The 14,594-nt window shown below is 41.1% G+C and overlaps 1 protein-coding gene across 2 annotated transcripts in view; it reads left to right on the top strand.

Annotated features, from left to right (window-relative positions):
* BCAR3 (BCAR3 adaptor protein, NSP family member) overlaps window positions 1-14,594 on the top strand; it is a 75,267-nt gene that overhangs the window by 10,195 nt on the left and 50,478 nt on the right. The window contains exons 1-2 of one of the 2 annotated variants that reach the window (XM_064455522.1): window positions 4,677-5,069; window positions 11,227-11,554. In XM_064455522.1, coding sequence (XP_064311592.1) covers window positions 11,235-11,554 — 320 coding nt within the window. In that variant the 5' untranslated portion in view covers window positions 4,677-5,069; window positions 11,227-11,234. Of the gene's footprint in view, window positions 1-4,676; window positions 5,070-11,226; window positions 11,555-14,594 lie in introns of those variants that run through there. The other variant, XM_064455523.1, reaches the window with a different exon arrangement.

Genomic DNA, 14,594 nt, shown 5'->3' with positions numbered 1-14,594 from the left:
ATTGGAAAATACTGATTTATCTGAACTAAAGTTTTTAGCCCATCGTAAATGAAGATCAGACATCTGGTATTATATGTACCCAGTTTGCACTCTTCTAGGTCTGCAAAAATTAAATGTGCTGTAGCCAGATACTCCGGCAAGCCGGAGCATGTTCATGCTCTAGTTTGTCGCCAAATGAGCTCAGGTTTATGTAACTCCTCAAACTCTCCTGCTTTACAGCATTATTTCCAGGATGATCAGCTATGGGTTGTTTCTGCTTGCAAACTTTTCTAAGGCTGGGGATCGTGAGGCTTCTTAGCTCTGACTCGTAACAGATAGCTCTTTGGGAGTTTGTGAAAGCCCTTGTGTCTCCAGACCTAAGTCAGATCAAATAGCAAGACTTGGACATTGGTAGCTGTATTACAGAGGTTTGGTCAGCTGCTGACTAACTTGTCTGTTTCAGCTGGCAGCTGGGGAGGGGCTTAAAAGCACAGTTGTGATAGCTCATAGGTTGGTTTTTTTTTAAATATTGTCAGATTTCAAGAACTGGAGCATTTTTCACTTTGTATTGTCATTCTAATTTGGCCTGATATATCTTTGATTAATCTGAAAATTACCAGCGAATAAACTCAATTTCCTAGCCTACAGTTATGCTGATCATTATTTTTTTCTGCGTGGCATCTGTGGGAGTTGAGGGAACACAGCATTTTGTTTGTTTGGGTCCTTTTCTTTTAGGATAAGTCTACAGTAGAAACTTGCTTTGACTTTTGTTTATCAGGAAATCTACAAGAACTGCTGTGTGAGCAATCCATGCATACCATGTCCTCATCTTGCATAGTTACTTCTGCATTTTATCATTGCAGCTGCATAGCAGTGCTTTTAGAGTAGATTAATTTTCTCCCAGTTACTTTAGGAAGACTGGAATTGTGATGTTTAAGGTCAAACTGAAAAGTTCCGGTGAATCCTCTTGTTTTGTCCCATCATCTTGTTTGTTACCGTAAGCTAGGCACATTTGGAAAATGGTCTGTCAAGAACTGGCAAGTACCCAACTCTTGGCACAATGAAGGTACACAAGGTACAGCATCACAGATCTGGGGACCTAAGTCCCAGTTATGCTCCTCCTCACTCATCTGTTTAGGTAGCTGCTTGTATAGGTGTCTTTGCACTAGGTGGCACTCCCCTTGCACTTTGCACTCCCTTCTTCCACAAAGCAGAAGGGTGACCATAGAAGGTCGCGGCAGTGTGTGATATTTGGCCAGTGGTGGCCAGCACTGCTGGTTTCCCAGCCCCCCCCAGGCCGATGTCACAAAGGACAGCGCAAGGTGATACACAGACAGCGTGATGCAATATAGATGATTAAGGGGGATGGCAGGTCGACATGGAATACTGATGGAGAGGGCTTGACAGAGGTGCTGTGCTTGTTTGAAGATATTGGTGCTTCCAGACTTCATCCCACATCTCAGTAAACCTGTTTTCAAAGTACATATAAAATGAAAACAACAAAATTTTTGCAACCAGGAATCTGATCTAGCTTCAATCAAAGAAACTCACAACTAACATAGCTAGTGTACACAGTCCTGGAAATTCCTCATTCTTACTGGTTGCAGACAAATTTTCTTCAACAGCTTTGCATCAGGTGTGTACAAGGATGGGTTGTGTAAATTGTCATATGTGAAGACAAAGACCAATTTTCAAATTCATCTGAAAACAGAATAAAACTGGTAGGAAAAGGATGTAATGACTCATGCAAGAGTAATCACAGTTTATGCAGGGCTGCCCAGCTACCAGTCCCATTACTTAGCACCCAGTCATGTTACTAAGGAAATTACTTCTCCTTTTCTAGTTCTTATTCATAAAACATGACAATGAACCATGACATTACTTCCTATATAATTACAGTGCCAAAAATTTCTGAGTTTTTAGAATCAGCCAATAAGACCATCTGATGTCCTAACCGGTCTGAGTTTTAGGCATGCTTTTAGATGTTTTTTTACCTCAACTGTGGAACCTATGGTTTAGATACAGAGGCAAGACATTTTCCTTTCTGCAGTGAGGAAAAGAATAGCATGCGCTTCTGTACCATCTTCCCCTTGCTAAGCTGGTAAGGTACTATACAGTCTTTCCTGTGAAAAATAGCTACCACTCTGATGTGTATTAGAAAAATATATGTCATACAGGAAGTAAGTGGGTAAAAATACTAGAACTGAAAGTATAATCCAGCTATCTCACCTCCTCTTTCTGTATTCTCACCATAATTCCATTTTTCTTGCACAGGTCGTTAGTGAGGCATTTTGGTGTCCAAGATGAAATCATAGTCTGTTGGTCTTTGGTTCCTTTTTCCTCCCCCTGCTCTTCCCCTCCCTCCCCCAGGTATATTTTGAAGAAAGATTGTGCCAGAAATATCCTAAGGGAGATCTCCGTAGATTGTTACTTGTGGCAGTGAAATTCTGGAATCTGTCACTGCCTGAAACATTTCTGGTGCCTCTCTGTTATAAATACTTCCCTGGTTTTGTACAACTAGCAATGACAAAAGCAGAGTGCCATCAGCTCTTCAAGATTTGCTAGCTTTCCTATTTCATCAGTAGCTCAAATGTCACTGCATTTGGGGAAAAATTTAATTGGGAAAAGATTGGAGTGAGTTGCTGTTGTGCATTTAGGCCTCGTTTTATGTGAAATTGGTTTGAAGTTTGATCTTAGCTTCAAGGTTCTGTTCAGTGTCAGTATGATGTTACCATTTTCTGTTATGTAAGTGTGGAAGTCTGCATCCATCAGCATGCCATAAGTGGTGACTTATGTCCTAGCACCAGTGAATGAATCCTTTGGGAGACTGTTGTCTTCCACATTTACCTCAACTTTTCTGTTTTGGAAGCTGTTTTTGTAACAGGTGCTTGGCAACACCAACAGTGATCATGCTTTCCTATTGCTCATGCCTGCCTTAAGGAACCAAAGTGGTGTTGCAGTGGGAAGGGGAGCAGCAGTCAGAAATGCCACTGCGAGCTTCCTTTACCTCAGCATATTAGATAAACTAAATTTTCCAATCTTCTGTCTCCTCCTCTTCCCTTACTGCATATTTCAGCACCCTCTGCCTGTAATTTTTTCTCTTTAATGTTATACTAAACTTCGTCTTACTTGAGCTTTCTTATGCAAAGACTCTACTCATATCTATGAGAATTCCCAGACTCTTCCAAGACCTTTCCTCTCCCACTTCTACAATATACACGATGGCTAAAGAGTCTCGTCTTGAGCTAAACGTTTCTTAAGCTCTTGCTAGACTTCAGTGGAAGGTCCGGTGCTCTTTTGGTCTTGAATTGCCTCATTAAAAAAAAAAAAACAAACCAAAAACAAAACTCATTTTGCCATCAGGTATTTTGCCTTACATATTTTACCTTACATATTTTATTGCAAAATTGAGTGTTCTGGACAATGCATAAACCCCCAAACTACAAAAAGGTAGATGTCCTAGTTCTACCCAATACCCAGAGATGTCTCTGTGGATGTCATATGGAATTTTAATCCTGCTGTTGTCACCCTTGGATGTAGCTCAACTTGTTTGGAGTGACAATACCACAGTTTCATTTATTTTTGGCGATTGGTTTGATAATATGTAGAGGTCCTGGAAGATGAATAATCTGCTCCTTACTGACACTTATGTAGATCGTTTAGGACCATGACTTCAGCAACATCCTGTGGTCAGGCTTTGAAGTGGATACAACAGAAGCAGCTTATTAAAACTAGTCCTGGTAAAAATGGAGAGAGAGAGGGAGAAAGGATTGAACATTAAAGTGAAATGAAAGTAGTGCTTGAAGAGGATCTCCTAGAACAGAAGAACCATACAACTCAGGGATCAAATTTTTTACGTCAAAATAAATTAAATGTTTGGTTAGGCAGAAAAATAATTGCCTCTGATGCTAATAGGATAGCTGTGAAGAGGTTTGCAGAATGTTGGTTTGTGAACGCTGACAAGGGGGAAAGAACAGTGCTATCAAAATCGCTGTGGACAACTGGAGTAACTGTGGCAAAGCGAGAGAAATGTTGGCCAGGCAGCCCGAAAGGCTGTGCTGACAGCAAAGGGACAAACACAACGTTGAAGAAAAATTTGAACTAGCCAGTGCTTTAAAAGTCAAGTGAGTGTGCCTTGATTTCTATTTGAGCAAAAGCACTTTGGATGAGTCAGTGGTACAGCCGAAGGTGCCTGAGGTAATTTGTTAAAAATGAATGTTCTATCTGTGATTATCTGATTGTTGTAAAGGGTGTACTTTACAAGAGGAGGTTAACTAGCCATCTGTTCTGTCAGTAGCTCCCGATCCTTTATGGCTATTTGGTTCTTTGTTTTAGAAAACGCGTTTTTTACCACCAACCTGTTGCACAAACTGAATGTAAGGCGGTGGGACGAGGGGGAAGCCCGCTGGTGTAAGGGAATGGTGTGGGCGATGGACTCTGAGGTGGCTGCGAACGGGCTGGGTTTAGGAAACTGTTGGGTTTTGCTGAAGCGCTAATTTGGGAGGCGAAAGCATGAAAACGGAGTTATTGAATCCACGGAAAAGGGCAAGGCGAGGTCACTCCACGTACAGGGCGTGAGGGCCGGGGGTTCGGCGGGACCCGGCCTGCCCAGGGGTGTGGTCGCAGCGGCGTGAGGCACGGCGGGGCGCGGGCGGGGCGGCCCAGCCCGGGGAGCCCCTCACCGCCGCCCTGCCTGAGGGGCCGCGGGGACTGCGGGGGGCTGTGGGGGCCGCGCTTACGCGGTGACTGGCGCCCGGGAGTCGGTCTCGTTTGCTTGGGTGGGGTGGAAACGGTGAGAGCCGCGGGACCGGGAGCGAGCGATAAAGGCTCTCTCGGAAGGCTCCGGTTGAGTCACCCTCTGCGTGGTTATCGCGAATTGCTCTTCGTTAGGGCAGGCCGGTTCCCGCCTCGGCACGGCCGTACCCCGGGCTCGCCTCAGCCTTCCCCAGCCGGCCTCCCTTACTGGAAGGGCTCCGCGCCGCCGGCGGCTGCGGGTCCGGCCCCGGCCGCCCCTTCCCTGGCACCGGGGCGGGACAAAACCTCCGACGGATCCCCGGAAAGCCCGGAGAGAAGCAGCGGCGATCAGACCGGTAACAGCGTTGTCTTGTCGGGCAGAGAACGGAAAGCTTGGGGGCGGTGGGGGGTGTGAGGGTGCGGGAGCGTCCGTCCGTCTGTCCCTCCGGCTCTGTCGGAGCGCGGGCGCAGGGCGACCTGCGGGGCTGCTGGCAGTGCCGCGCCGAGGCGCCGGATCCAGCGCTCATAGGAGCGGATCCCGTGGAAGTACCTTAAATATTATCGAAGTATAAAGTACCGGCGTACCCGAGATACCGAGAGAAAGGAAATGCCGTGTCCTTTTTTGTTGTTGTTAGTTAGAGGAGCGTGTAAAAAAGCGTTTTTTTCTGTCCAGATTTGCAATTTCCCCAAGTCGGTTGTTAGTTCAAAATGATTAAGTTGCGTGCTTAGTGCTGAAGAATTTTTTTAAATACTTAATTTTCATTTAGAGTGGGTTGGTTTGTAGGGTTTTTCTCAGTAACATCGTGGGAACAGACGAGCAGGCAAAATAATAAATGACTTCCTATGCTAGAGGAGGAACAAAAGCTTGTATTTTTAAGCATTAGCTGAAAAACGCTTAGATTTGACTGTAACCTTGGTGAAGTCCTCTATTTCTGCCAGCAAAATGGGGAGAGAATGTTTTATCAAGTCAAGGCTTCATACCGTTCAGGATTATGGAGCGCACTGGTTGGGCACTTCAGTTTCTGAGATAATAGTGTAGGCCAAGTAAAGAGGTCTTTACTTATTGAATCCTCTTCAGTGATCACTTTCTCATGGCATGTTTTATAGATATCAAGGCATTTACATGTGAAAACTCATGAAGCGTGGGATTTATCTGGTTCTCTCATCTCGAAACAGAGAAATTTAAAAAATCACTTATCCTGGCCTGTGTGCTTTCTGTTGCCTGAGAACAATAGTTAAAAATAACATTTTAAATAGATTGTCTGATTACAGTGCAAGGATGTATGGGGGGGTGGAAATTGTATGACAGAGAAAGAGAGCACAAACATTTTGGTAGCACTTCAAGACCCTTTGGAAGCACTGACCTGGCTGTAATCTTGTGGGGAGTTTTTGATGTTCGACAGACTCATGTTTTTTCTGATAGTAGCGTAAAGCCTTTGAACTATTGCGTATGCTTTCTCAATCTATTTCTCCTTATCAGGCTGTAGGTTCTTGAACCTTAATATTCTTCTCAAAGTCCTGCGACCTGTCTCTGTAGCAGTTCCTGCATCAGTTTATCATGTTTAAAAAAAAAAAAAAGGGGGGGGGGGAGGGCAGAAAATGCAGGTAGTAGAAAGCTGTTTCTTAAGCCATTTTGGGAGCAGGAATCCTCTTTTTTCTTGTTCTACTAATGTAGAAGGCTACATTGCTTCTAGGGAGACAATTAACGTGTACTCTACCTTGAGTTTATAGTGGCTGTAGTTTTAACTGTATTTCTTCCCATGATATGTAAACTTCAGTGGATTTTCAGTCATGCTTTTTCTGTTTCCCTAGCTTACTCTCTTACTACACAAAAAAATAAATCCAAGAAAATGGTTCTGTTTTTTGTCCTGAACTTGACTTTCCTCACCATTAAGGTTGATCCCTTTCATTATTTCCTATGTGCATCTGCATAGTGCATGCAAATGTGCCAAGTAACTTAGCAGGGAGAAAAGCGTAATGTATCTCCTACTCATTGGAATTTATTGTTACTGGTTTTGAGGGAGGGAGGGCAGGTGGGTGGGAATAGGTTGTGAGGAGATTTGCTGTGTCAGAAGTAAGGAAGGGGGGGTTCGCAAAACTTGACTCCATCTTGTAAAAACCTGAAAACATCAGGCAGTCGTTCTTCAGCTGGATGTAATTAAACCATGTTCAAGCCCCCTTAGCTTCCTAGCATGTATAATGATAAAGATATGGTAAGACTTTAAGTATTGCACCATGTGGTAACACCAGGTATAGACTTCAGAAAGTTTGATCTAACAGGGAGAATCACCCAGGCTGCGGATCAATAACTTTGAGAGAAGTGTGAATCTTTTGGTGTTCAAAACTGTTTTAGATGTAACTCAAGAGTTTTGAGATAGCTTGAGAGTCTGATTTGGAACTCTGAAATTTCTTTTCTGTTTCCATTTATGAGGTTTCCATTAGCATGAGCATATACAGCCTTGGGCTGTTTATTATGCCATTCATCAGCCTCTGAGGCCAAACTGGAGATCTCCCTTTTCGCAACTTCCCCTCCTCCCATGTATTGAAACAAGGGAGCAGCAGCTGTTGGCACTAGTTGTGGTATGGAAGGGACGCTTATTCTTATACCTGTATCAGGTTGAATGAAACTTCAGAACATTTCTTCAGAACATCAGAAAGTTTTCATGAAGACAAGCAGAGCCGACAACTTTGTATTTGCATGCCAAAGCCAAGAGGAGTAGATGAGTATTTTGTATGTTGTTTTGGGGAAGCGAAGGCTGTTTGTTTCATTCTTCATATGGCTCCTTTTTGTTTTGAGAAGTGCTGTGAAGAGATGCACATCCCATCAGATTAGAGCTTGGTGGACATTTGGTTTTGCCCACCAGATATGTATTTTATGTCCAATCTCATACTGTTTCCCTAAATGCCATGTTGATTTTAAAGACTACTTCGTTTGTACTCGCCCCCATTCATAACAAAAAAACAGGACATGTCAGAAGATACCTGGAAACCTTTCATGCCCTCCAATTCTCTGAATTCACAGTCTGACTCCTGGCAATTCCATTCCCATGTATATTCCCAAATTACAGACTGAAGAAAAAGAAATGCCACTCCACATATAAACACAATTCACCTATCGTTTTTAACATTATGTTGGCATGAGTCAATCTTGCTTGCGTCTAGTTAGAGGAAACTTGTATGACTTCCAAGGTGCTCTGTTTTGTTAGATGCGGCATTTTGAGAAATGGGAGTGTGTACAGTTAAATTTCAGTTCCTTTTGGGCTATTGTTCTGCTGTAATTTCTACCATCTCCATTGTGGATTACGTGATGGCAGATGTTCAAAGCACGTTGTCTCTTGGGGAGTGAAATTTTCAGGGTTTCTATATCCAGTAAAGTCTTTGAATCATATGTTAAAGTATTTGAGACATTCCAGAGTCCTCAGCTGAAGAGGCTCCCTCCTTGCAGGGTCTACCTTCAATATCAGAAAAATGTATGGATAGTTTGGTAGGACTTCTGTTATTGAGCTAATTGTTTTAGTTCTTGGTTTACATTTATGAAGGATACATAGTGCACCAGCAGATAGGCAAGCAGATGTATTTATGGGTAGGAGGTAGCAGACCTGTTGGTTTAGGAGTTTTGTTTTGGGGGTCTTGCAAGGAGGATTGCTTGAAATATCATCAGAGCTTCTGTGCTCACATAATTGTGGCTGAGTGTCTTGCCAGTTCCTGAATGTAGGTATTTCTAACTTTGGAATTCTAACTTGATGACTCGGAACAAAACTCAGCTGTGAATTTGAGGATTGAGTATTGATTTTGTAAGTCATGGAATGTTACTGAGTGTGACTTAAAAGGTGCAATGATTAAGACGTAACTGAGGGAGTTTGGTTTCCTTTCTTAAAAAAGGCTTCTTAGGAGGGGACGTTAAATGAAAAATGCTGTACTTCAGAGGGTCATGGTTTATTTGCTGAAAATTCACAGACTGTTGGATTGGAAACCTAATGGATTGCTATAATAATAATCCTGTGATTTGATTAGGAGAGGGAATGCTCAGCTTTTTTTAATGGATTCTCAAACATGAAGTGGTTGACAGTTTACTGTCATTGTAAGCTTGTTGTGGACTCAACTGGTATCAAGTACTGAACTGAAGCTTTCATTGGTTATATTTACACCTGCTTGGTTTTGATACCCATTTGCATGGAATGTCATGTGTTCCATTTCAGCATAGTGGTAATCTTGCAGGAAAACTTAAGGAAACTCTCTCTGACTGGATAACCTGCACTTAGATAGTCAGAATTCAGAGATTTGGAAGTGTTTTTTATAAACCAATAAGAAAGTATGATTCTTAAGTACAGAACCTCAGCAGCCCCAGAAAGAATTAACATGTTTGCAATATGAGCAAGCTAGCCTCCAATTTTTGAGGCTCTTGGTGTTTGTTGCCTTACTACAGTAACATATAAAATTGAGTTTCCAAATGAACATGTGAATTTTAAGAAGCTCCCCCCCTTCCCCCCATTGTCCAAAGTAATTTTTATCTTTCCTCTCTCAAAATAAAGCTGAATTTACTGGAAGCAAGCTCTGTCAGTTTGCTGTAGCTTTGTGGTAAGCATTTGCATTTTAGACCTTTCTATCTCTGGACCAATTGTTTTGCTTAGAACAACAGTAATGCAAAACTGACTTTACAGCACTGTTTTATTCTTTTGAAAATAATTATGTGATATTTTTAATACTAGCCAGCAGAAACTGTCCTGAAACCACACAATAAATGGAGAGGTGATTTAGTATTTCACATCAAGGGCCCATATGATAATTTTTGGAAGCTTTTTTTTGTGAGGGTGTGGTTTAGTTTCTGTGGGATTTCGAATTCCCGTTGGATCTGTGTAACAAAAAAAATGTCAGTTCTTATTAACTTCTCAACTCTTTTCTACTCTTTTCAATGCGAAACCTGACCAAAGTCAAACAGGTTCTCTCTGGGCAGAGATGCTGTTTCCAGAGGCTTTTCTACTATAGTACGTAGTAGCTGTGCTCAGACAGAGCATTGGCAAATTGACGAGTAAAAAAAAAAACCTAAATATTATTTATAATCTGTAATTAATGCGTATTTATTGTAGGACCTTCAGTAAGGCAGAAGTGTGAAGGGATTTGTTGTTGAAGCTTGGAAACATCATCCAGCCTGTGAATCTCTGCAACGTAGCCGACTGGAAGTAGAATTCTAACATAAATTTGAAATGAGCTTTAGAGTTACTGTAAAACTAAGCCTTTTATGATAACCTCTGAGTGGAAGTAACAGTAGCTTCACTGAAGCAACACTTTGATAGTACCTGTGATAGTGAGGCTGGAGGAGGAGGACTGCAGAGCTAGCTCTGTTTTCTTCCCACACCTGCGCATTCCCCAAAACCGGAGTATTTCTTGTGCAGCTGTAAGCAGCTGCCCTCCAGGCTGCTGGCCCTTCAGGGTACTGCTCTTATTTTTCAGCATGGAACTGGACCAAGGTCAGAACAGATTCTCCCTGTCCATAACTGTTATTTCCAAAAGCTCTTCTGCTTTCTGATTTCATATCAATCTCTGCTGCTCCTGTGGCTTTTACAGTTTTTTTAGGAGGCACCTGGTTGACTACCACCCAGGTTAAATAATGTAGGACTGGTTGATCTTTAGGTCTATCTGTACATTCCATAGAGTGGCTTTTGCAGGCTAATATAACTGGATAGGATAAAGCAGCCTGTCTTCTGTAATATAGCACCATAAAGTGAGCGCTGAGCAGCATTTTTGAAGGAACAGAACAACAATCTGTTAATGTGCCTGAAGTGTTTCTTGAAGGTTTTTTTGCTCACGTAACAGAAAAACCTGTACTGTATGACAGGCTATAATTGATTGTACAAGAGACTGACAGCTATGCAAATCCCTAATGTCAACAACGAGTTGAGCCAGCAGGGTGTGCATGCTGAAGAAGAGAATTCCAGTAATCTGCTCCTGCCCTTATCTCTTGGGTAGAGCCCTTTAGTTTACAGCCTGTTAGAAATATGTGACCAGTTCTCTGCTAGATTTATTACCTGAGAAAGACTCTTGACATACAGTTTTTCCTCACAGTGTGCCAACTACTGGGTTTAGAAACATATTCTTCCAAACCAAGATATAGAGTGTCCTTTATTTTCTGTCAAAATGTTCTTAAAACTTTGCTGTTTGTTAGTGATTTGAAGTTGATGTCTGAGTCTTCAGAGGATGTGAAGGAGCAAGGAAGAGGAACTTTCTGGATAAAAATGGAGAATTGCTCAGGGCCTGCTCCTGTGTGTGTGTGTCCAGATCGGTTGTTTTTTGTTGTGACTTTTCACATGTATAAAAGTTAATATACATGAGTGCTTCACATGCAGTTGGGAGCAACGTGACTGGATTATAATACAGGCTACATCTTGAGGTATCTCGCTGCCTCAAAGCAAAGCAGAAGTTCAGTTCTAGATGCCTTTCTTGGTCATGTTGTTTAACTTCCATTAAAGTAGGGATTTTGATATGCTATGATAAATCTCGTTTTTGTTTTTCCAGGACCAAAAATGATAGCTGCAGGAAAATTTTCAAGTCTTCCCAGAAATGGCTCAGTGAACCACCAGTTCTCATTAGCTGCTTCCATGGACCTTTTGACCACTAAACCTTCGCCAACTGAGCATCGCTCAGAGTCCTTTCAAGACATCTCTATCCATGGCACTCTCCCCAGAAAGAAGAAGGGGACAATTCCCATTAGGTCTTGCGATACGTTTAGCCACATGGGAACACTGCCGTGCACCAGAACACACCGGCAGCAGCCGCCTTTTGTACAGGATGTTATAGAAGAGTACCCTCTGCAGAATGGGAAAAGCAGCAAACTTCATGCCAGGTACCTTGTAAAACCTTAATTTATATATGTTTGTTGCATAGGAATTATGTATTTTTCTAGACCTCTAAATGTCCAGTTATAGGTGCAGCTGTTTATTATAACTGCATTTTTACAGAGGTTGATTTTTCTCCCTAGTACTCAGTTTAGGTTTTGCTGGAAGAAGCCAAACAAAAAACAGTGTGAAACCTGTGCAGGGTGGGGAGGGGAACCAGTGAATCTGATGCATGGGTTTCAGGAATTCTGCAAATTTCTTCTTTTTTTTTGACTTACTAAATAGCTCAGGCTTCAAAATAATTTTCCTTTTGCAATAAGATCAGTCAGTATGTGGGCTCTTAAATACTCAAGCCTGTTTAAAATGTCCTTCTATACCACTCTTTCTGTGGGATCTAGTGATTTGGAGTTTTAGTCTTTCTTTTGAAATCTGTGTAGTTTTTAAAAATAATTTTTAAGGACTAGGTCTTGCCTCTGAATGTTTAAAAGGCGTAACACTGCATGTACTATTCCCATGGAGGAAACTTAAAAGTCATTGAACTGCTTTGAAACAACCTTTTGCATTGTTCTGACAGAGCAGTTTTAACCAGAAAGTAAAACTATTCAAACTCAATTTTGATTTGGATTTGGTGCTTATATGGTGGAGTGCAGAGTGAGAGGGGAGAGTGGTGTTCCAGCTGCTTCCAACCTAGAGCTACACGTGAGCTGCTTTTTCTTGAAGACTCGGTGAAACCCAACTGAGCTAATGGCAAATTATCCCTGTTTATTATTTTTGCCTGACTTCCTGGTTACAACATCCATGACTCTTGAGAAAGAATTACACTTTCATAGCTCGCATTTCTTTTGGGAATCTATTATCATCACTGATATTTAATGTCATACAAAAAACTAATTAATTTTGTAAATATGCTTCGTTTTGTTCTCATACTGAGGTCTATAAAATGGGAAAAGTTTTCCAGCTAACACAAGAAAAATTCAGTGTAACGCAGTGGATCAGTTAAAGGCACAAAGATGAGAGAGTGTTAGGTTGCCTGGGTGACAGAATTAAACACCGAGAGCGGATAACCAAATGGCAACTTCTGAATTAGGATTTATAGTTTTGCTGTGTCCATCACTAAGATTTCTTGTTCTCAACTCTTGTGAGGGAAGGACGGCTCTAATTACGTGGGCTTGTGTGTGTAGAGTGGTTTTTGTATGCTTTTTGCTTGCAGCATACACGATCAAGCTTTCTTCTCACTTGAAAAATAAGTCTTTCTTCTCTATACCCCATTCACTTTGAAAGAAGAAAGGGCTTCAGTGTATTTAGTATTCCTCTGTCACTGATCTCTGAGCTGTACCTGCTTACATGAACTGGCTTTTTAACATAATTTGCTTCTTCGATTTGCATACTTTTAGAGAATGCAAGCAGCCAGCGCTGCTGCCATAAAAAGAATATGGTGGTATACAGTGAAGTTCTATCTTACATCTTCCTTCTCAAGAGCAATTACTAAACATGATTTGCAAGAGATGCTCTCCTGAGAGACCAAAAGCCTCCTGTATTTAAATATGTTTATAGTCATAGCTGATAACTTTCCATGTCCTGTGAAGAACACTTTTGCACAAGCAATAAAAATAAGAACAGAATGCTTGAGAGGAAAACGTCAAGAAGTTCTGCCTGCTCAGAATTAAAGCATGATGCTTTTGAAATGATAAGAGATTCAAAGGATGTTGTTAGTGCAGCCTGTTAATAGCATTTGTGTCTTGAGTCATAGTAGCAAGTGCCGTTCCTGTGTTTGATCTTCCAGTTGCTTTACTATTGGAAATAGCACACACACAGAGAATGCTATGGTAACAACTTCTAACTCTAGCCTTCTTTAATTTTTACAATGGATCTTTATATGTTCTGCACCATGACCTGGCAGCCCACTTGTATTACAGCAGAAGACACTACCAACAGTCAGCAAATATATCACTTCTTGAGTTGTCTTGGGATGACTCTGCACCTTTCATCTAGTATACGCAAAAGACAATTGAGAGCGCAAGTCTAGTTTTCCTGTGGCAAGCATTCTGCCTTATATGCTAAGGTATATATTCTAATGCTTACACTCACATTGAAATTAGTTGGTACTAACAGAATAGGGAAGTCCATTTTACCTTGTCAGCGTTATATTACAAAGCCTTGTAATATTTTTATTTCAATGTAGGCACTTGTGAGATAGTGTAACGTTATGTGGATATTCTCATTCAGGAGTAGATTAGTCTTTCATTGCTCTAATGCTGTTTACAAAAATTAAAAGTGTGACCACACATTTTAATCAAACTTTTTCATGATGCATTGTTCAACCCAAGTGCTGTATTTGATGTCAGTAGACCAGAACTAATAGTCATTAGGATTACAGTGTTCATGTGCACATGGATCCGATTATACTGAACTGTGACTCAGGCATGTCGTTGTTTAAGTTTGATTAACTCTAATTTTAAAAACAACTATGATAACTTTTTCAGTAGTTCAAAATGAGTAATATAGTCTTTAATATATAAACACGCAAAACCTAATTTTGTGGGACAAAAAAATAAACCAAAGCGAGGGGAATGGTGTCATTCCCTAATGGAACTCTTCTGATTTCCAGAAACTTTTCTGCTGTCTTATATTACAGCTACCTAATTGCATTACTCTGCAGCCAAGATGAAGTGTACGTATAGTAATTTATTTGAAGAATTATATTCTGTCAGGATTTTTACATCTATATGACCAGATATAGTATGTCTTTATGGAATTTCTATTATCTTCTGGATTAACGTGGAAAAATAAGTCTAATATACCAAAGCACTCTTCTAATGTTGCAGTAACTAATTCATGCAGTTTCAGGGGGAAAAAACCCAAAATGACAAAACACACAAGAGATGAAGTTTCTTCAAACCTGATAGTCACTTCTTAAAACTCGGCAAAATTTTGTCAACTTTCAACACAATAAGGTTGTGTTCTCTTCTGTTTGGTTTGGGAATGTACATGTGTGGTAGCTAGTTCGAGGGGAAAAAATGTTTGCTTGAGAAAGCCTATATCTGATTT

Source organism: Phalacrocorax carbo, chromosome 6 (genome assembly GCF_963921805.1).
Source record: "Phalacrocorax carbo chromosome 6, bPhaCar2.1, whole genome shotgun sequence".
Taxonomy (NCBI): domain Eukaryota; kingdom Metazoa; phylum Chordata; class Aves; order Suliformes; family Phalacrocoracidae; genus Phalacrocorax; species Phalacrocorax carbo.
This window is presented reverse-complemented; position numbering and strand designations above follow the sequence as displayed.